The 23,500-nt window shown below is 40.3% G+C and overlaps 1 protein-coding gene across 1 annotated transcript in view; it reads right to left on the reverse strand.

The window, feature by feature from the left end:
• ZFAT (zinc finger and AT-hook domain containing) overlaps positions 1 to 14,284 on the reverse strand; it is an 86,881-nt gene extending 72,597 nt beyond the window's left edge. Inside the window, exons 1-2 of the mRNA XM_032182854.1 lie at positions 14,141 to 14,284; positions 3,215 to 3,385 (exon numbers count right to left, since the gene is read on the reverse strand). Of these exons, the coding sequence (XP_032038745.1) occupies positions 3,215 to 3,385; positions 14,141 to 14,159 (190 nt within the window). The 5' untranslated portion in view covers positions 14,160 to 14,284. The remainder of the gene's footprint in view (positions 1 to 3,214; positions 3,386 to 14,140) is intronic.
• Between the last annotated feature and the right edge of the window lie 9,216 nt (positions 14,285 to 23,500).

A 23,500-nucleotide genomic window follows, 5' to 3' on the forward strand; every position in this document is an offset into this window, starting at 1 on the left:
AAAATAGATTCTTCTCTGGTTTTCTAGTCCTCAGGTTTAACTCAATTGCATGGGTAATTAGAGCTAACGATGTAGAAAACAAATGTCACTAAACTACGTTAAAAGGCAAATATCTATGACTCTGGAAGAGTAGGAGACATAACAGATCCCTATCAAATGGCTCTTTTTCTCCCAGGAAAAAAAAAAAAAAAAAAAAAAAAAAAAAAAAGGGAGCTGTAGCACAATTCAAACAAAAAGTTTGCCAGAAGTCACGAAACACTTGCGAAAGTTTTTGCATAAACATCCTGACTGAATGCTACTGGCTAGATGTGTTCTGCAACATGAACCCATCCTCATCTGTCTGATAAACAAACAAAAAGCTCATCTTCTTTTATGTAAATAATTCCAACAGTACATGGAAGCATTCAGTATCTGCTGCACAAGGCATCAGACAAAAATACACAAATAAATTTCGTCTGCAGGTTCCTTATGCAGTTATCGTTCCCTGTGCACATCACAGCACCTAGGCTTTTAGCCCTGAAGCTGTTCAGCCTGCTCTAGTTACAGCCCATCCTCAAGTCATGAGAAGGCTGATGCATCTGCTGCATTTTAAAGTGACCTTAATGAGTTAAAAATCTCTGGAAAAATTACCATAGGCAGACTGTAACTTCTTTCCAGGTCTTAAAATCAGTAGGTCTTAAAATCAGTGAGGCCTGGAGATTGTGTTGCAAGGAGCACATATCCCATAATACAGATACAGGCTAAAGCATCCATCATGGAATAATAATATTACAGACAGCTGTAAAGTTGGAAGTTAGGACTATCTACGCTGTTCCTCAAAGCATTACCAATGTAAACCAGAACATAGCTGTCCGTTCCCAAACAAAGATGCCACACCAGACAAGTCATAACCTATTCATAACCTGTACAACAGCAACATCTGCCTGGTACCCCTGGTTCCACAATTCTAACATCAAATCAAATCAAAATGTTTCGAATGAATCAAGTCTAAATATATCATCCCTTAATTATTATGGGAAAGTGGCGTGACTAACTAAAATTCAGCAGAGAGTACTGCCAATAAAATAACTTCAGAGTAATAAACACTTATTACTTGCCTAGCGTTTTACTTTTTCACAGTACTTATAAAATCATTAATTTAGTATTCAGGCAGAACAGAGCCCCATTAACAACACTCACTCATCCATACTAATTCTGGAGGAACTACACCATTTACCTGTACTCGGAAGAGAAACTATGATTTCAAAAGACAGAAATATGTTCATCTATCAGCCAACAAGTACCAAAAGGAAGTTGTAATTTCCAGGCTGTCATTCATCAAACACTTCTCCCTTACTGACAAGATTGAAACACTACAAAAAAGTACAGAGTTCACCAAGAGAAAAAAAAAAGTATATTAAAAACTTTTGTGTTGCTGATTCTATAACAGGAGGGGAAATTTTCAAATTCCTACATTCAGCTGTGAAGTCTCCTAATTTTTTTAAGCAGAACATAGGAAAAATTCAATACGACTTCAGGACACACTATCCTCTTTATCCAATCAACATGCGATAAGAAATAAAAAAATATATATTTCATTTCTATAATACAAGTTGAAATGATAAGTAATTCACCTTGACATTCCTACTAACAGCAGGTGTCAAAGAATTGGGCTTCATAATCTGAAAATGGTGGCACCACATGATCACGGCAGATATATTCACCAAGAACAATAAAAAAGGTAACATAATATGACTTTTTTGCATAATTAATTTATGAAGTTATTCTCTTCAAAGCTGGATAAGTCTAATTTCTGCTCTTTCAGATCATAACCATAATTATATACTAGTCTGATAAATACAATGTTTGCTTAATGACATATAATATAGTGCAGATAGTCCCTATCACAAATACAACAAGCACACTACAGAAGAGCCTATTTACTTAAAGGAATACGAATATGTTACACGGTACCATTATCACAAGGCTCAGAGTGAAGTGCTAACAGGAAACAAAATTTTAAGAAAGGAAGATATATTCCATACGCCTGAAATACTCATTCTTTACTATTAAAATTAGAATGGCATTTTAAAATGGGATGCAGATCTAAAATTTATTCGTCTTCTAATGTACTGTTAATTTTAGGCATTGTGTGAAACAATGATCTAGTACAATGTTTTTCTCAACAACGATCTGAGGAGATAACAGCTACAGTTTAATACTATATGACCATTATTAGAAATATCTTCTTATATTGATAAAGTTAATAGAACTGCTGAATTTTTCTTAGTAAGTAAAGGAAGAAATATCACACACGTACATTAATGATAAAATGTTTTCAAGTATGATGTTAAGAGTGTAGGGTTTTTTTTGGTTGGTTGGTTTTTGTTTATTTTGCTTTGTTACTTATAAACACACACGTTTTAAGATCCAGCAACCATAATTATTAAGTACTTTGGAAATCCTCATAGGCATGTTGAAATAAGAGGTTGGTCAACAATATAAACCCATTGTTCAATAAGGGTCTAAAAGAAGATATAATTAGAAAGTCTGAATTATTTTGAACCCATTGCTGACATTACAAGGGATTGCAATTATAATCAGTTAAACGTGGTCACAAATATAACTGCTGCTGCTGCAGAGGAAAACCATTCTGCATAACTAACTCTCATTCTGCATAACCTTTGACTACCAGATTTTTTTTTATTATTTTTTTTTATTATTTACTAGTGCCAACACCAAAGCACAATTATAAATTATGAATCATGCCACTGCCTTTTTGGACTAGAACTAATTTATATTATCTAAAACCCAACAAGCAAGGAGTTAGATTACTCAAAGCATGCCACTCTTCCAAAACCTCCAGACCTCCCTCCAGTCCATGGTGCCCTGGCTGCTTGCCTAAGAAAACTTAATTGTCTAGCACTAACAACACTCTTCCCACTCTTGTTAGGGCTTCAAATTAAAGCTGTAGGAAGCAGCCTTTGCTATACTTGACATTTAAAATTAATGGAGCACTGTAATCATCCCCTGTCACATGCTGAGTTTATCCACATCCATCCCCTGATCTAATCTGCACTGACTGAAATTCAGGCTGGCAACGTACAGCGACCATCGCAGAAACAAGCTATGTAAATCATTCCACACACAGTGAAAGCCCACCACGCCACAGGTTTCATTAAAAAAATGAAATGACTGTTAGAAAATGACACGTCATTCAATTTATCAAAAGTACCTTCTCCGTTTCTGTTTATGTTTGTTGGTGCTGTTAGAGGCTGGAGTGGAATAATGATGTCATTGACGTTAGTCCCTTCTTCTGTGTGCTTCTCAGAGACGTGAGACAATAGTTCTGACTGATTCGGTGAAAACAAGTTACAAAGCTTACACATGAAGATGGAATTGATCCCTGAAAAACAGGTTTAAAAAGAGAAGTTAATATTTACAAATTTTAGTCATTTTTTCATATTACCACTAGTTATTGAGATTTTGGTTAACACATTTAACAGGCAGTGAGTAGTTAAAACAAATAATATTGCATCATTAAATGAAAGCATTCACAATAAATCACAAACAGAATTGAAGAAATGGTGAGACTTCCACCCAGATCTTCACAGGGCAAAACATTTCACCTGACTCAAATCTTGGCAACAAGACCTAAAAGGAAGTGGGACAGATGAAGCCAGTTTTTGCCCTTTCAGCCTCAGAAAATGTTGATTTCACACTTCTTTTAAACAGCCGATAAACATAAAATTATATAAGATAAAGACATTGTCCGTTGTTGATGTGCATCCTGTTGGTACAAACACCGAACATTTTATCCTTTACAAAGCAGTTCTGCGATAGATGCTGGGCTCCATGTCTAATACCTGGTCCTCGACCTTGCTGTTCTTGAAGTAACAGCCAATGAAGAACTACATTAAAATATTTCTTGGTCAATGCCTTAATCTGAAATTTTACATATTTTTTCAGACAAAACTTTTGATTTTTTCAGTTCAGTTCCAAAGTAGTTGAGGTGTGATGTGAACACAAACACACAAGAGAGTAAGTAATAAAGAAGGGTTACTATCAAATTAATAATTCAGAAGACTTCAACTAAAAAGAAACTTACGAACTTTTGGCAGAATTAATTTGAGGTTCTTTTTCTGCTTTCTAAGACTGCTGTCATTCACTTGAACGTTTTGATTTTTCAACATGTTTTTTCCATAGTCCCTGCTCCCTTCTGTTTCCAGTAAAAACTAGTAACAGCCAGGAACCAAATTTAACAACATGCCAGTTCCTCAGCTCTGTATATAAGCCCCTGGCCCAGACATCAGTTTCAATTCCTCCTCTCCCTCTGTTCCACTAAGGAAAAGTAGGAACGTATCCTCACTGAAATCAAACCAAAACAGCCAATACTATTTAAGGTACAAACTAATCCACAGGATAGCCGGGTAAGTACAGAAACTAAGTGATTTTCTGTGAGTCTTGGGATGAATCTGGGGTGAAAGAGAACGAGGAAGCTGTACTTTGGAACCTAGTCCCAAAACAATCCCAAACAAAGATCACTACCCCTATTTGATTTTCTTCTCCTCCCTCTGTGACACACTAATTGTATGGTTCACCCCACTCCAGAAAAACCTTTTGAATGTTCAGAATAGTGAAGCTGGCTCTCATTTACAGTTGTTTGCAATGAAACTCTAACAAAAGCAACCTAATCCTTAGAAATAATACAACTACTGCAAAAATAAAAGGCAGAGCATGCCTTCATCTCTTAAAATAGCTCTGAAAAGCAGTCGAAATACTATTCCTGCTGTACAGAATATGCTGTATCCTACACACACACAGCTACGTAAAACGTATAATATACTCAGCATGGTCTTTTGAGCTTGGTAGGGATCCTTTTCAGGCATTCTGTTGTCTCGAGCACACACACATTTTTATTTTGGTTGCAGTAAGTTTATAATGGAAATGTTGCTTTGAATCATTTCTGCTCCAGTTATTTAGCAGTATTCTTTTATTAAAAAAAAGAATGATGCCTGTTATTAACACAGTGGATGATGATTCTTCTGTCTAAATATGTGTTTAATGTTCCCACTACAAGACCTATCAGCATCTATCAGAAAAGTTTAACCACAGCCGAATGCTGAAATCCCACGATGCAGGGGACACTTCTGTTCTGAGGCTTTCTTTGCCACTGTTCCTGCTTCCTGACCTTCCAGCTGCTTTCTCTGCAAGTTCATGCTCACTGCTTTGTGTCTCCTGTCTCCTCCTTCAACAACTGTGCTCATAAAACATTTTATTTATCGTTCCTACCAGTGAAGACCTGCAGAGGGGCTGAAAACCAGAAGAATGCCCAAAAGTCAGTTTGTTTTTTTTCAAGTGCCTGATTATAAAAACCTCATCTTAAGGCTTTTCTAAGAAATTTGTGGGATTAACACCAAGTAATAAAAACATGGGAAATAATCAAACAGGAATAAAGCTGAAGACCAGAAGAGAACAGCGCAGGTGGCAGAGCACGGTGGGAGTGCTGGTGAAAGCACAGAGAAGATGCATGAGCTCTACTTAGAAGTGAGATTGAAACAAAATGGATGAAAGAAATGATTTTAGGAAGAATAACTGGAAAAGGAGGTCAGAAACCAGAAGATAAACTGTGCTCAGTTTATCATGGGCCTAAACCACTAGATTAGGAATAAGCAAATGATAATTGATTACCTGTTTGCTAATTAGGTAGTATAGCAATAAAGCAATGAATTATAGGCAATTAACTGTAAAAATCAAATAAGCAATAAGTCAATTAACTATGCAGGGAATCAATGATTAAGTAGTGGATAATTAATTATGTGGGAAATCAACAGAGCAATTAATTAGACAGCAATTAAATATGCAGAGAATGAAAGGAACAGTAATCAAGTATGCAGGTAAACAAACAACAGGAATTTCAGCCAAAACCAATTTGGAGCATTCCAGTTACTGAGCTTGCCTCGTGTTAATTTGTTATCTTCACTTTGCCCATGTAAACCCTGATAAATGTATCTTGAAATAAATATTACCAGTGACTTTCTTCTTACACCTAAAAGTGGCAAATTAAGCTAAAATGTAAATAAAGCCATTTCTTTTTTTTTTCTCCATTCTTCCAAAGATCTCAAGGTACTTCTTATAGTACAAATAGACAAAAAAAAAAAAAAATAGTTATACTGAGCCATGTAGACAGAGAAGGGAGATTTATGAACAGATCACTGAAGACAAACAGGGAGCTGCAGACTAGGCTCACCTGTTCCCAATCCCCTTCCCAAAATATAAGAGTCCACCCTCTTTTTCTCTAAAGCAGTAATATTAGAAGAATTACTGAAAATAGAATTATTTATGCGAATAGGTTATTATCTAATTGCCATGTATGCTTTTGATCATTATAATTGTCATATAATGTCATATATGACAATAACTTAAGAGTTAATTTTAACAAGTCACAAACTTTCCTTTAGCACAAAACACAGGCTGGAGGTTTATTTGTTGTTGTTGGTAGTTTTTTTGTTTGTTTTTAATATTTGTTTTCACAATGAACACAAATAAGGTAAACAAAAGGGAGCTTTTCCACTTGATAGCTAGTTTTTGTTCACTTGATAGCTAGTGGCCCAAGGAATAAGAAATTTGACCAAGAATTTTCTGGACAAAAAAAAAAAGAAAAAAAAAAAGACAACTTATATTTAAGATGCTCAGTTGCATCACCCGATGTGCAGGTCCAAAATGCTGCTTCCTCTTTACCACTCAGCTTTCCCAATTCTGGAGTAAGTCATGTCATAGCACACAGGACTTGTGGCAAAATCAATTACTAGGGGAGTTTTTTTTTTTTTTTTTAAAGGTTCTCTATATGAAACCTTTTAGAAGCAACTATATCAAAGTCCTTCTGTTGCCCGTCAGCCAGGAAATAGAATATAGCGAGCCAAGAAACATCAATTTCTTAAAAAAAAAAAAAAAAAAAAAAAAAAAAAAAGACCTCAGTCTTTTCTCAGTTTTAAGGACACGTGGGAGGTGAGAGTCAGCTAAGGTCATCTGATCAGGGACATTTTCAATGTAGGAGGTCAGTAAATTAATGGGAGAAATGATGAACAGGAACACAGAGACACAAACCTGGCAGCCAACGCACAACAGAGCTGATGCCAAGGACCAAAATACTCCAGTTACTAAACGATGGGCCACCAAGAAACTGCAGGCACAGCTGTGGAGAAGGCCACCAGGACTTTGGAACTGGTAAGAAAAGGGAAAGGAGGAGCAGAAAGATTTGGGATATTTGAGGAGGGTCTGTGGAATGATGTTAAATGGATGAAGGAATGCTTACATGGAGGGGGAAGGAATGGAAAATGGCATAAAAGGGACCTGTTGTGTGTAAACTGTTACTGGAAAACATGCTTGTCTGACCAGGTCCTGGCCTGATCACTGCTGTCTGTCCTGTTTCTCATTAAAACCTTCCATAAGAGCCCCTCCGTGTAACCTCACTGTCCAGCCCACGTGTGAGTCCCATAGTCCTTGCACCGAGTGAAAAAGCCACCAGACTGCAGGGCTGCCACCAGCAGCAGCTGCTCCTAGCACCCCCTGACAACAGCAGTGTTGTTTCTGATCTTTCTCCAACAAGTTTAACTTCCTCAGATATTGTGCTACCCTCAAATCTCCAAGCCCACTCTTACAAAACCAGCTGCACTTGTGGACTAAGGAAAATCAGTTCCCACCCAAATATATCTTGGCACTAGAGTATAGGCAGCGATAACCAACTGCCTAAAATCAGTGCCAACTTAAAAATATTTCTAAGCTAATTATTATTATAAAAGAAAAACTCCTGCTAACTAACAGCTGATCGATGTCTATATCGAGCTAACACAAATGTTACAATAAACTCAGAAACAAGTTGTAGCTTCATCTACTAGCAAAGCACAGCACTACCTGGGGATACAAACAAGCTTATAAAAGATATTCATGTTACTTCAGTGCCTGACCTGGTCACTATCTTGTCACTTCTCCCTGTCCTGGGCTATGTTCCGCCTTGAAACCTGCAAGCATTCGATCACGGCAATATTAACCACAAGCTTTCTTTACGTAATACAGTTACATTTTCCAGTAGAGTTAAATTTATGACACAAAACATTGTAATTACACACTAACATGAAAATTACTGAGAATATGTAAGGGTTTCTGCTCAAGTTTCAAATGCAATAAAAACAATACTGCCTATCATATCAGAAAGGGGGCACAATTCTTCCCATAAAACGTTTTTATTAAAGATCTCTTCCTATACAAATGCTGAGTACATAAGGTATCATAATGTCCCAGAAAAATACACAATCCTTTTCCTTGGTAGTTTCTTTAGGGAGAAGTATTCATATACTGAGGTAACAGTTAACATGAGAGCAATATGTAAAAAGCCAGTAATTTGTGTTTAACACAGGCAGAATTATTCCTCTGTATAAAAAATACTTTGAACCACATATAAAGGAATTGGCACAGCCAGTGCACTGAATTCTGATGCCTTTGCTAATGCCAAATATAGTGACAATATTTGTCATAGGCATCAGAACCTATCACTCTGTGCATGTCACACTTTTTCCATTTTCAATGATATTTCAAATATAGGAAATTTTGAAAAACATATTAGTAATATGTTTTTATTGCTTCACAGAAATGACACTTTTTTTGTTTTTTAATTAAATTCTACTTTAATCTGTTTTAAAAAGAAAACACTTTTTTTAAATACTCTGAAATGCATGATTACATGTTCTTAATACCTTCAGGTAATCAGCACTATTTCATAATTCCTGTAAAAATGTAAATAACTCTCAGCTGCATTTTTCTATCTCATTAAAAAAAAAAAAAAAAAAAAAAAAGATCTCAAAATGAATGCAGGTTTTGATTCCATATGCTTTAAATCCAAAAGGCTATAATTTAGCCATGGGTTTATTCCCTAGACCTCTTCCTCCACCTTATAATACTTCAGTTATCATTTTAATAAAGACAGTAGTATAGACTAATTTTATTTCTGTTCATTTGATGGAATTAAAAGATCAATACTTGTTTCCTGCTGTTTTCTGAATTATGATTCACCAAGAATCATTGGGTGGGGGGGTTATAGCACATCTCCAAATGAAAAGCAGGATCCTAACTAAGCATTTTAAAAAAATAAAACCTGTATAAAACATCCCACTGCCTGCTACTGCTCGGGAGCTGTAGCATCCCCCAAATCCCCTCTATAATGGCTAAGTACACTCAGATCCACAACCAAGAAAACAACTGCACTGAGAGCAGCAGACCAGAGAGAAGACGAAGTGGTTTTAGGGCTACCTTCACCTGAACCCAAACTCGTGTTAGCAACTGGTTTTGCGCAATTCACCAGTGCAGGATGACCACGGAGGAAGAAACCTGCAGCACAGCATTTCTCAGGAAAAGGACACCTGGCCGTGTCTGTTTTCACTTCTAGCTGCTTAGGTGGGAATAATTTATTTAATTATTACACACCACAAACATTTTTCATTTTGATATAAAAGAGAAAGTTACAGAACTGTAGCTATAGAAGACATTGCTGTAAACAACCAAATCACACTAAAATCAATACAAATTAATATGATCTTAAAGTAAACCTAATCATGTGCACTCACCACCTTTTCCCAAGACAACCAGAAGTTTGCTTTTCGAAGCAAACTACGTCTATAGAGGCTCTCAGATGTTACAGAGAGATACACAGTATAAGACTAAATCACACTGGAGTGCGTGAATGCGTCTGGTTAATAAATAAACTGCCTTTAAAAAAAAAGATACAATACAAATATACCAAGGACAGAAAAAGCAAAAGCTGTGGGAAAAAAAGCAGCAGTTATGGGGGGTGCTATTAACCCCCTGGAACACGAGTGCTGTGAGCTGGGCTGACAGCTTCATCTCTGCCTACGGGAGCATTACGAGACGAGCAAAGAACACTGAGAGGTAACAGGCTACACCCAACCCAAAACTTATTATGGAAAAGTTTTGGAATTGAAGACTGAAGCAAGCACAACAGACCACAAAGATGAAAGAGACTCGCCTTGAAGTGGTAAAGTCGATTTTCAAATTAAGGATAACACAGAAAAAAGACTTCAACAGGAAACAACAGAGAGCACAGAGTTGAGATAAACTGTTGTTTTTGTTTTCCATTTCTTTGTAGTTGCTTTAAAAAAGGAAAAAAGAGATCTACATGGTACCACAATAACGTGCTACACTTAGTAAGGTGTCAAAACCGGAACGCTGAGCTGTAAATGAGGATGTTGACAGATACACATCCAAAGTTTCTGATAAATATTCTTCTAATACCAGTGGGATACCACAGCCTGCAAATAAAAATTAAAGAGAAAAGAAAGTAGGAAAGTAGCTGGTTGTGAAGCAATGCCCTGTTATCCCAGCCTTAGCATCAGTCCCAGCTAACAGGCCATTTCAACAAGGAACACAATGTCTGCAGGTGGAAACTCCTGCTCTGTGCAGAACAGCAGTGGCAGAACCACATCAGCAACAGCCTGACCGTGAGGGTAGGAATGGCCCTGGCACACTGAAGGAGATAGAAGAAGTTACAGAGATGAGAAATAACGATGCACGTTAGGTTTCAATTATCCTTATGCAAATGTCAGATCAGGACAGGAGACCAAGATTAAATATTTAGACACCGTGAACGGCTGCTTCGCTCAGCAGGGAAGCTGCAAGAGGAGACACAGTTTGGGATGGGTGACTCTCCTTGGGTCTGGAGCTTAAAGAAAGACTTCGAAATCCTGGGCAGGAGTGATAAAAAGCCAAACATTTAACTTCAACAATGTGAACCACATAAAGATTAAAAACATCCTTAACAGAACAAAAACAAAACACAAAAAGGGCTCCAAAAAGAGCTAAATCAGCATGAAGATTATTTAAAAGCATCGTACTTGATACTAATTATCAAAGGTTTTAGAAAGGACAAGAAAAAAGAATATATATAATTTTAATTGCTGAGCATGGTACATAGCAGTGAGAAGAAGCTTTAGTAGAAGAAAACATTCTCAGAAAAGAAATGAGGAAAACAAACAGACTGCAAATGGTGACGAATTAAGAAATAAAACCACAGTAATGCAGGTCAATAAAGATTATTTTAGCAATGTGAGAAATAAGAAAGCAGAATGCAGCCTTTTTTTTTTTCCTAAACACCTCACCAGTAACAAGCCTGCCTGAGAGCCTCTGTAATACAGAAGTAATCTGTGTATGAAAGGAGCCTTCAAAGGAGGTAAGTCATAAGCAAAATAAGCTTTTCAATTTACTTTCACTCTATAAGGGCTTGGAGAGGTTTCTGTGAAAGCTCTCTTGACAACGGCAAACAGTTTAAAGACAGCCTCAAAATAAAGGTAAGAAGTGCACTACTCTAAAACAAAAACTTCAGAGGTACAATACACAGCCCTACAACGAGATGGTCCTAAAACACAGACCAACAAACAAAAAACAGCACAGGTTATTGCTGCAGAAGTCCATTTTCAGCTTAGAACTCTGGATGCTTTAACTTGAAAATCTAAAAGAAGGGGGAAAAAAAGTTCTTTTAAAGGTATAAACGTAAGTACAGCCAACTACACAGCACAGTTCAGTAGCAGATGAATGAATCAGAATCCTCCTAGCTGGGAACGAGGGAATTGGAAGGTGGGGAAGAATGAAGAGTAAAACAGTTATGAAGGAGGAGGTGACCAGCAAGGGGCACTGATTAAACGTCTGACACCTGGTGGCACTAAGGGACAGGGCTTACTGAAGGGCTGCAGTAGGCCAGGTTGCTGTTGGATGTGGTGATCTTGAAGGTCTTTTCTGAGCTAGGGGATTCCAGGACCCTGCTGTCTGCTCATGTTAGTGGATCTGCCCTCAGCGTTGAGTTGGAAAAGGCAGAGAACAAACAAGGGGAGGCACTTCTTCGTATAACTCTGGGGCTGTAAGGTGAGTGAATGTCCATGGTGATAGCAATGTGGTACACAAAGCCTTGGAAATATTTGACACAACGATTTCACATCATCATCTCTGATAAAGAGGTAGGGAAAGAAAGGAGTAACAGGCTGCGGTACTGCCTTTTGACAGATGCATCAGCTTCAGGTGGTTAACGTGAGTTACAATAGACTGAGTATTCCAAATTACATCGATTTGCTTCAGAGCTGTCCAAGATACCACCAGAAAGCAGAACCTGCCTCGTCATGAAGCTGCCCCAACAGGGAAAAGGCACAAGGCTCCTACCCTTCTTCCTTTTCTGAAGCACATCCTCACAAAACCCAAAAGCACTGTATTTAACCTCTGCATTACTAGATTTGTCAAAAGAAATCTGACTAAAACTACTAATGCTTAACCCATGAAGGCAGATACAAGCATATGGATTTTTATTAGATTCTACACATGCTAGCTTTCTGTAACTTTTTTTCCAGAAGTATTTATAAAGTTCTTCAAAAGAAGACACCGCCTACACACACTTATGTTGCCTAGAATACAAATTTAGGACTGGATTAAAAGGGATCTTCTACTAACAAGTTTAGACCACTAATAAAGGCAACAAGTTTTCTCCACAAATGGCTCTGTATGAAAACATAATAAGGGAAGAAGCTTACCTGAAGCAGTTCAGAATAATCAATTTATCTAATATATAAACAAAGTAGCTTTTCCATCATTTAAAAAGATACATATCCATAAAGACTTGGTCTTGTTTAACGTTCTAAGATCGCCCTCATGTGGTTAAACGCAACACTGCAGGAATCCCAACAAAAACACCAGGGCATGGTACTGTAATACCCAAAACATGTGGAACCCCAGAGAATGAGCGAAGAGGATGCACTCGGCCATCACTTTCAGGATGCCCTGGCTGAAATGCTCTGAACCTGGCTCCTGGAAGCACACCCAAAGGAAATGCTCGCTTTGGGTGCAGCACCTATTGGGCACTGGCCACTCACGGCAGTTCTGGGTTCAACTACTCTCACAACACTACTTTTGTTAAGACAAATGTGCTTGAGTAAATTAAAAATTACTATTTTTAGTAATAGAATTAGTTTCCCATCTAAATCATAGAATCATAGAATAATTAAAGCTGGAAAAAACCTTCAAGATCAACTGGTCCAGCCATCCCCCTACCACCAATGTCACCACCAAACCCTGTCCCCAAGCACCACGTCCAACCTTTCCTTGAACACCCCCAATGATTTTGACTCCACCACCTCCCTGGGCAACCCGTCCCAGTGCCTGACTGCTCTTGCTGAGACGATATAAAGTGGTCCTGGAATGCTTTTACAAAGTAGTACTTAGGCAACACAACACTTGTTGGGTATTCCACTGGTTAGATTCAAGTTATTCTCCTGTTCCCTCTCTGGCATAAAATTCTGAGCTGTGCTGTCTATGAACACTGCCCAGGCGAGCCAGAAATAATTTGGGATTCTAAATATCAATTAAAAATTCATCTCCAGGAATGACAGCTGAAAGCTAGATGTCAGTCTACAGGGCAATTAACCGTGATTAAAGTATTGTGACATCACCTCTCAAACCCGTACAACAAACACAGGGTTGTGAAACGCAGACAGCACATACACAATATTATTTTGGCTGTCATGTCTACGTAACTTCACTTCTTGGGGACACGGTTTATGGGCGATGCTGGTGGCAGGGGGATGGCTGGACCAGATGATCTCGGAGGTCTCGTAACGACTCTGTGATTCCGCTCGTAAATCCCCACAACCCCCTGACCAACACACGAAGGGCTGAGGTGACAGAACGCAGGTTTAATGATCACACCCCGCTGAATACGGGGGGCACAGCAGCTCCAAGGAGATGCCGAGAGCAGCCCCGGGCCGCTTCAGGACGCGCCGTGCCTCGGCCGCCCCTTCCCCCAGCGGCCCCCTCAGAGCTGCGGAACCTCGGGAGCGCGTTATCCTTCCGCCACCCCGCTGCTCCGCGCTGCACCCCGCTGCTCCCCGACCCTTCTCGAACATCCCCGGCACCCCATTGCCCTCAGCGGCAACACGACGGCTGCTGAAAGTGGGTAAGGTGAGGTGGCTGCCCGCCTTCCTCGGGGGACTACTTTCTCACGCGGAGGGGTACGCAGCCGGGACTACTTTCTTCCCCCCTTCCCTCAGCGCTCGGCCCCTGTCAGCGGCTCCGTGCGCGCTCCCCCGCCCGGCCCGGCCCCAGCCCCGCTCACCTGCAGCCGCAGCCTCCATCACCGGGCGGGGAAAGGGGCTGGGGGCGGCGGGAGGTGAGATGAGGCGGGGGTGGGCTGCGAGCTGACTGAAACCCCAGTGCAGCGGCCTCGTCGGGAAAGGGAAGAGCCCAAATAATAATAATAATAAAAATAAAAATCGCTCCCAGCCGCAGCCCCGCGGGCCTCCCTGCTTTAAAATAAATAAATAAATAAATAAAATTATTTTGATGGATTTAGGGGCGGTGCGGGGGGGGAGGTGAGGCGGGTTATGGCGAATCTGCGGCGCCCGACACGGCGGCTTCTTCCGCAGCGACGGCGGGCGGGGAGGGGGAGAGGGCGGGGCCCGAGGGAGGGAGGGGGGGGAAGGAGGGAGCGGGAGGGGGGGGGACGCGCGCGCGCCCCGCCCAACGGCTGAGCGGCGACCGTTGGGCGGGGCGCGCGCCGTGCCCTCCCCTCAGGCGGAGCGCGGGCTCCCGGCTCCCCTCAGCTCCCGTCTTTTAAACAATTTACTTCTAAAGCGGTGAAGAAAAAAAAAAAAAAACACAACAGTTTATAAGAACACGTGTGGCCAAACTGGAAATTCAGTGGCTGATAATACTGCCTCGTGTCTACTGGAGCCTAGTTGTACAAGTTTAAAATAAATGTCCACAATATTAAGTGATCTGTAAATAAACATTAGTTCTCAGGGATGTTTCACGTACTGTTTACTACCATGCTGTGTTTTTTAAGTTTATTTTTTTATGTAAGTGCGCCTCAACACTTTTTTATTATTATTATTTTCTGCATATGCCTTATCTGCATATGCCTTATTCTGCATATGCCATACATCAGCATGTGTTAGCTGTGGTGAATCACACACTAATTTTTTTTTCACTCAGCTCCAAAGTTTTTATTCAGGTAGTAAGTTATTTTTTTTAATAACTTTTTATTCTTGAAAGGAGCCTGATGACAGATACTTCCATGAGGGAATGGCCTCAAGTTGCACCAGGGGAGGTTCAGGCTGGAAATGAGGAGACATTTCTGCTCAGAAAGAGCAGTCAGGCATTGGGACGGGTTGCCCAGGGAGGTGGCGGAGTCCCCGTCCCTGGGGGTGTTCAAGGAAAGGTTGGACGTGGTGCTTGGGGACATGGTTTAGGGGGTGACATTGGTGGCAGGGGGATGGTTGGACCAGATGATCTTGGAGGGCTTTTCCAACCTTAATGATTCTGTGATTCCATGACAAAATGCAACAAGTTCCGTCGGAGTACTCACAAACACACACTTTTGCCTCATGTTTTTCTGTTTCATTGCTTTTCTGCTTTGTTTCTACACTAATAATCACCGAATATCAGTTTTATCACCTTCACTCTTAAATCATCATAAATGTTGTATACATTCAATATTAATTAATTTAGTATTGAACTCCATAGTGCCTGTCACTGTTATTAATTTCAGTGCAAACGTCTTCATAGAAATTGCATTATCCTTCCTAAACATTGATGATATTATATTTTCTATTTGATTTTTGTTGTTGTCATACTGCGGATGTATTCAATTAAGCATAGAGAGCAAAACTTGTGAAGATAAGAATTCATTTTGGCATTAACTCCAGTAATAAACCTAAATAATTTCCTGTTGTAAGAGAAATAATGCATATATATTTACTGAGAAGTTGTCTTTAAAATAACTTACAAATAACACTGCTTACATGGAGTTATGATGAGCAAAATTCAGCCTCAGGTAGAAGGCCTCAAAACCTATATGTTCCTTAGACCAGTTTTTAATTAGAAAACAGCTCTACAATGATCCACATTTTCTAAATATTCTTAAATATTCAAAAATTCTTAGTTGCAAGAGTGATCAGTCTTAGTGCTCTTTTTGTCTTTGTGGACACAGCCTCTGTACTACCACCGTGTCCTTAAAGATGGTGGGGCTGATGTCTGCAATTTTGCTCTTTGCATTGCATTTTTTTTTCCTAGCCTCCTCTGCCAGACATTGAAAGAATTAGGGTTTTTATCCTAACAACCAGCTTCACAAATTTACCCTATACTTTATTCTTGTAGGAGTTTTCTCTCTCAAAAGGAAAATCCCATCACGGATAAGGATTCATCGAAGCCAGTGTCCTTAGATTGCATCTAAAAAGTAGACATAACAAACTACAAGGCTGTACCCCAAAGGAAGAAGGGTCCCCGTGACTTAAGCCACCAGTGCATATGAAAAGTGCACTGTTCCTGATGATTTACAATGGTGGGGCAAGATGAATGCACAAAAGATGAGAGCTACTGGGAACCCCTAAACAACACAAAAGACACATCCAAACACCACATATACCTGTCAGGCAAACTCAGGACACTCAGACCACGTGATGGGAACTCGTCCTCCGTGTCACAAGTAGTTTAAGCATCCTGGTGCTTATGAATATGAGAAGGCAAGTGTGAGGAAATGAAATAATTATGGTGTAAAACAAAGTCACCTCTCCTAGCTGATGCCTCATTCTGTTTTTTTACGCTGCTTGCAGCCTCACAGCGCACCGCACACTGTCAGTCACTACAGATGCCACGTGAAAGGACAGGAGGGCTGCTATCAAGGAGGGCTCAGACACAGCCAGAATGAGCCTTAGGCCCTAGCAGAAGGGCTTGGAGAATCGGTACTGCACGAACGTTCACCCACAGATGCTTCTCTGGAATGACTTTCATAGGAGAGCTAATATAGAAACGAAGTGGTTTTGTGTGTGTGGGTGGGTGTTTACATCAGGTGCCCAAATACTAGGCATCAGAGAAGGAAAAGACAACTCTTCTGTGAGCTGTGGTCCCATTCCTCTGCTAACTTATCTCCTCTGATCGGAACGACAGAGCAACATTTTAGCAGGATGGATATCCTGACCTGATGACAGGAGACATTTAGGATTATGCCTTTGTCTTCAGCTGCCTTAACTCCCACTTTTCACTTCCTGGGCTCCAGCTTCATGTGCCCTTTTTTGTCCTTCCTGACATCCCTGCTTGCCAGTGTATCCACCAGCTTCTGGAGAATGTTTTCTGCTTGGAGCAATAAAGATCAAAGCACATGCGTGCTCAGACACTCATCTCCCCTGAAAGGAAGGGCTTGTGCTCTTTTTAGGACATGAGTAATATTCATCCTTACCTTGGCATTGAAAGAACATTCTCTGGTCCTTGAGTCACCAAGCCTCACAACAGCAAGTAGGGTGGGCTCTCCTGCCAAGAAAAGTGCTTGTCCCAAATCTCTCACATAGTTGGAGCCGCTGCTTGAGCATCAATACCACACATGGTGCGTTGCTGCTTCCATGTGGTTGTTTTGTACAGCTCTGCTTTGCACAGTCACAAGCCTGTGTTAATAAATGCTGCTTCTTTACCAAGGATGAAAGAGAAGGAAAAAATCAGAGCTGGAGCTTTGGTGTCTGGCCTAGTCAAAACGTTTTGGGAGCTCTGTCAGAGGTCAGGAGCAAAAAGAGAGGCGCTGTGAGGGTGCTTGGCCAGGTCACGGAACCAGATTAAAGCAAAGTCTTCACAGCTCTGACTCACAGCTCCACAGCCTAAGCAAGAATACCCTTGGGTGCTTCCAGAAATTCAACTGCATGCTGTTGCATTAAAACCCACATCACTCAGGTGCGTTTCAGTGGCACCCTCTGAAAACAGAGGAGCAGTGCAGTCTGTGCATCAGGTCACACCCTGCAAGGCACTACGGGCCCTGCGTCCTCATCCTGTCCCTCACCTCGTGAGGGAATCTGATCCTGGCCTGTTTGCTCAGCTCTTTCTGCCCTACTTTCCCTATTTACTAAACACACGATCCACTCTCTACCTGCTCATGCCTCACCTGCCTATCTCCTTGTCTGACCTCTGTTGCTGCCTTTCTTCTCTCAGTCCCAGTTTTGTTCATCTTTAAAGGCTTTTTCCAGGTACTTTCTGCAGTTACTCTCTTGCCCCAGCTCTTTTCTAGCTACTCTCAGGTAAGTTCCTGCATGCACCAACATTTCTCCAAGTACGGCTGCAAGCCTCCTTCAGTCCCTTGAGTGGTCCCCTGTTTTAGCCACCACGTCTAGCCCACAGCAGTTGATTTCCTCTTAAACAAATCTCTTAAAATAAAAGTGAGGGGGAAAAAAATAAAATAAATGGATGCAAAGTTCCTGTGCAGAGGAGTTAAGTATCGCACAGGGCTTCAGCCTACTTCTGGAGCTGGGATCGATGAAGAGATGCCCCTTACCTGAGGCAAAGGACAGATGCTGACTCCTTTTCCCAGCTACAAGCTGGGCTTTACCACCAGGAAAAGGGCAAAGCACTTTACTGAAAAAGCATTTTCAGACATGTGAAACCATGGTGCACCTTGCTAAGCTGTTCAATAGAGTGGCTCCACAGAATTAAAGCTGTAAAAATCAATTACAAGTTAGAATTAATATCGCCCTGTACAGCTTTCATTTCCTTTTGGTTTTGCAGAAGTTCTTTCTGGGGATCTTTAACATCGTGTATTGAATTTCTGCAGGATCTCTGACTCAGCACTGCAGATGGACCTGACCTAAACATGAATTAGGGCTACACAGAAAACGCGTTTGCCTGTAAAATAAAACTACCTCTTTGCTACAACAGCTGAAAACTACTGAGAGGGAAACGTGAGCCTTAGCTATTCTGGAAAATCTATTCTTACTTTTCCCAGAGTTTATGATTTACACCCAAGTGATCATTAACTGTGTGTTCCTTCTCATTTGATTGCTCACCACGGTATATTGCAATTTGCTTTAAAAGCATTATGTGCATGTAAAGCTGATTTTTTTTAATTTCTTTTTTTTAGAATCTGTGCTTAAAAATGTGATGATTGCTTTTAAAAACCCTCATCTTAGATGTCTTAAATTGAATGTATACAACCAGAGAAACTTTTTACCCTAAATTCCAATGCATCACTTTCCCTTTTTTCCCCACAAGTGTTTTGTGAAAACGTTTTGTTGAAGAAGCAAATCAATAAAAATGCCACATAAGCACCCACAAGAAAATTAATTAAGCCACAGGGAGGCTGCAAAACTCAGTATAGGACACAAACGAAGTGCTATTTAATTGCCTAAATGAAGCAGTAGTCCTTTGAGAGAAACCATAAATTGTGTTCACAGACCTAAGGCTCTGAACAAAAAATATTGGCAGGAGGATAAGAAGTACACCGAGCGTCGCCTTTAACACTTGCCAGCTCCCAGTGCTTGACTTTCAAACCTTGCTTATTTTTATTATAATATGAATATTGAAAAAAAAATGTAAGCCAGGATGTCCTTGGCCTTGTTCACCACCTGGGCATACTGCTGGCTCATGTTCAGGTGAGCACTGACCAACACCCCCAGACCCTTTTCTTCTGCACAGCTTTCGAGCCACTCTGCCCCAAGCCTTTAGTGCTGCATGGGGCTGTAGCCAAAATGCAGGACCTGGCACTCTGCCATGTTGAACCTCATCTGAAAATTGAACATAGCTGACGTTCGATAGATTTCACCTGCCTTCAAGATGATACTTTAATACTAATCAGAACATTTACTTCTTGAGCCTCCCCTTTGCATGTTCCCACTTTGAAATGCATCTCTATTACTGCTGAATTTGAAAAGTCTTCCAGAAAAATTTACTTTTTTTTTTTTTTTTTTTTTTTTTGCTTCCTAATTGCTAGAGGAAAAGGCACAGACACAATTCCAGGTTTCGCAGGAATTAGCGGGGTAGCACAGCTTCCTGGTGACAACACGGCTTAATGTTCTTCCCACTCCTTCCCTTGAGCTGCTCAGTCCTTGTCAGCAAGCTGGCTGCCACCTAACTCTGCCTGTTAAACTCCGTGCAGCCCAGTGTTCTATATTCACTTTGCAAACCCATCTAGATAGATGAGTAAAAGGCTTGAATTCAGAGTTATTTGTAACCTGGATTAGTTATCTCAGGCAGCCTACTGGCAACTGCACCGAAACAGGTGAGTGGCTGGGGACAGGGCCCAGCATCGACCTGTAACGTCAGCTCTGCATGTCTTCTGAACCATGTCTCAGCAGTAAGGATCTGGGTAACGTTATCCAATTAAGCAATCAATACAACTATCAGCGTTCAGGTTACACCACAGAGTCCATCACCTTCGCCCCCAGCTCAGAGACCTGCAGGAACTCACTTGGCAACAAATTTTACGTGCAGAGGTGCTTTGCTCGACCCCGCTGGAGCGGGACGTGTGCGTGCACAGTCACCACCGTGTGACAAATTGTGGAGGAGAAGTAGAGATGGGAAAAGCCGAAAACTTGATTATGCAGCCTGTAAACTGAGGGGGAACAGAGAGAAGAGCCAAGGGTGCTGGGGACAACACCCAGAGAAGTCCTTCTTTACAGGAAGGTACAGACTGTGTCAGGCAGACAGCATTATTATTTTTTCCTATAACCAGAAGAGCCAATGAGGCCCTGAATGTTAACTATTTATTTTAAAAATCATTATTTCTCTTTATTCCCATTTCATGTATTATCATGTAGGATACTTTTCATCATTTTAAAATAAAAGTACCATTGCTTAATGAGAGACCAAGTTTAAGTTCTTGAACACCTTCTCCTCACACACACACCTCCCAGCCTTATGCTTCTAAGGGTATAACTTAAGGTATATGAATTATGTTTTAAAAAACTAAGCATAGAGATGGATTCCTCCAAAAGCAATGCTCCAAGCAGTATTTAAAAAAAAAAAAAAAAAAAAAAGTTTTACCTTCACCCTCTTGTGAATAATTCTGCCCGTTATCCCCATTCCATCAGTTAGATCAAATTTGGGGCTTACGCGAGTCCACCACTACATAGGCTTAAGATGAAATTTCACAGACATTCAGCATTTGATTCTCACTTATATTCCCACTGATTACTAAGAGGAAACCATTCCAGCTGACGCTGTGCACTTTTGAAAGTTCTACTTGAAAATTTCAAGGAGATTAACACTTGGAAATTATAGGAGGTTGTTTTGCAGCTAGTTCTGTACTTAACAAAGAAAAGTTGTTATTGCTTTACTGTAAAGGGCTCATTTTTTTATTCCATAGTATCTTTCTAGATTAACTGTATAAGCTTATTTTTATCTGCTATGTTTAATATGGAATTCTCTGTTTAGGACTGCATAATTGCTCTTTTTTTGTTACAGAACATTAACTTTCTGCTTCCAGTAACATCTTTATAATGACAATGCTAATAAAAATGGGGCAGTGCAAACTGCACACTTACAAATCTCTCCAGAGCTTACTATGAGGTTTATCATAATTCCTGCCATTGCAGGATTGCATAGTCTACTGATATTGATTGCACCGCACAGTTAATTTAAATACATATATATATATACCTCCTGCAGGCCTCGAAGAAAGGCAACAATTATAAATAACTTCAGAAAAAAATACATACACACTTAAAATGTTTCTAATAAACAGATTGTAGTTTTCTCAGTATAGCAATATAATCACTGCAGGGCTTCGAAATACCCTGTATTAATCACATTTCTGCTCGTAGGTTTATACTGTTTAATCCTATTACAACTGTGCAGCATGTTTTTCTTTGCTAGGTGATGTCAGACTATCTGGGGACAGCAGCACAGCTGGAGCTCTGTGCAGATTTAAATGGCGTTTTTCCTTCTTCTTTATAGACTTCTTGATCGGGGGTTGCCTTCTTACATAGGCTCCTATGAGACAAAAATTATATTTAAAAATAAAGGTTAAGAATAATCATTACTATTTGATTAGTTTTTTTTGTTTTGTTTTGTTTTTCCTCCACAGTTTAGTCCTGTTGTGGTTTAATCCGGCAGGCAGCTGAGCACCGCAGAGTCACTCGCTCACTGTCCCCGGGGAGAGAATTGGAAAGGGTAAAAGTGTGAGTACTCATGGGTTGAGGTAAGGACAGCTCACCAGGTAAAGCAAAAGCCACACACACAAGCAAAGCAGAACAAGGAATTTATTTGCTACTTCCCGTCAGCAGGCAGGTGTCAGCCACTTCCAGGAAAGCAGGGCTCATCATGCGGAATGCTTTCTTGGGAATACAAACGCCATCACTCCGAATGTCCCCCCTTCTTCCTCCTTTCCCCCAGCTTTTATGGCTGAGCACAATGCCACATGGTGTGGGACATCCCTTGGCCAGTCTGGGCCAGCTCTCCTGGTTCTGTCCCCTCCCAGCTCCCTGTGCACCCCTAGCCCCTTGCTGGCAGGGCAGCCTGAGGAGCTGGAAAGCCCTTGGCTCTGGGTGAGCACTGCTCTGCAACTAAAACGTCAGTGTATTATCAACACTACTTTCATTTCAAATCCAAAACACAGCACCCTCTGAGCCTCTATGAAGAAAAAGTAACTCTATCCCAGCCAAAATCATGACAAGTACAAGAACAACAGGACTCCTGGACTAGGATAGAAATGCACACAAGAAAGCGAACTTTGCTAGTAGCTTTTCAGAACGTAATGCTGTCAAAATTAAGATTATTTATATATGTGAAAGTGTCTAAGAAACAGAGTGCAAGCCCTGATTTCATTCTCTTCACCTTTACTGTACTACAGGGAAATAGCTAATATATGTGTCAAACGGAAAAAGTAAATCCACAGTACGTGAAAGCTCATCCTCAGTAGTAAGAGCCAGCAGTACTGAAAAAGGCACAAAGACAGGTGTAGGAGACAGACATCTTTGTTATCATATCCCTGCTGGGAAAGCTGCCACAATTCTCACTGAAGAGCGAGCTATTTATAGGATAGCAGAGCAAAGAGAGAAACAGCACCAATTGTGCTGGGTTTGATTTATTAACTGTACAGTAGGAATTATGTACCCAAACTGCAAGCTGTACAAATCTAACAGTTCATAGACAATACGCAGGATTTTGATTTGATTTCTCTGCTCCAGCAGACCGCTGTTCTACTCCTAATCCCCATCAACGCTCTGCAATATTAGCACATCATTAAATACTTCATACTTGAGTTCCCTCCTAGGAAAGTAGGAACTACCATGACTACATACCTAAATAATTTTACTTCCTCCAATTAAATAATACATATTTATAAATAGATAATACACACACAGGACCTACATTCTGTTTTCCACATGTACCTCATTATAAAATGCATGTCTTGGGTTCTATGAACCTTTGGTGCCTTTTTTTTCTATAAGCTTAAAAAAAAATATGATATGCTTTCATCTACGCATCAAGTTCAATGGTTAAGGCAACCATAAGTTTGTTCAGAACTTGTTGCTTCATTACTAAAAAAAAAATAAAAATACAAGAATCTGGGTGCATACATTACTAGACCTTCAGGACTTTCACCCAAAAAGGGAGAGCAGAGAAGTACTTGGGATTTAATGGAGATTTACATGTAAGCGAATAAAAAGTAGCTTGTTTCTTCTGTTTATTGAAAGCTCTCCTTTTCTGACTGTTAAAAAAC

Source organism: Aythya fuligula, chromosome 2, assembly GCF_009819795.1.
Source record: "Aythya fuligula isolate bAytFul2 chromosome 2, bAytFul2.pri, whole genome shotgun sequence".
NCBI lineage: Eukaryota > Metazoa > Chordata > Aves > Anseriformes > Anatidae > Aythya > Aythya fuligula.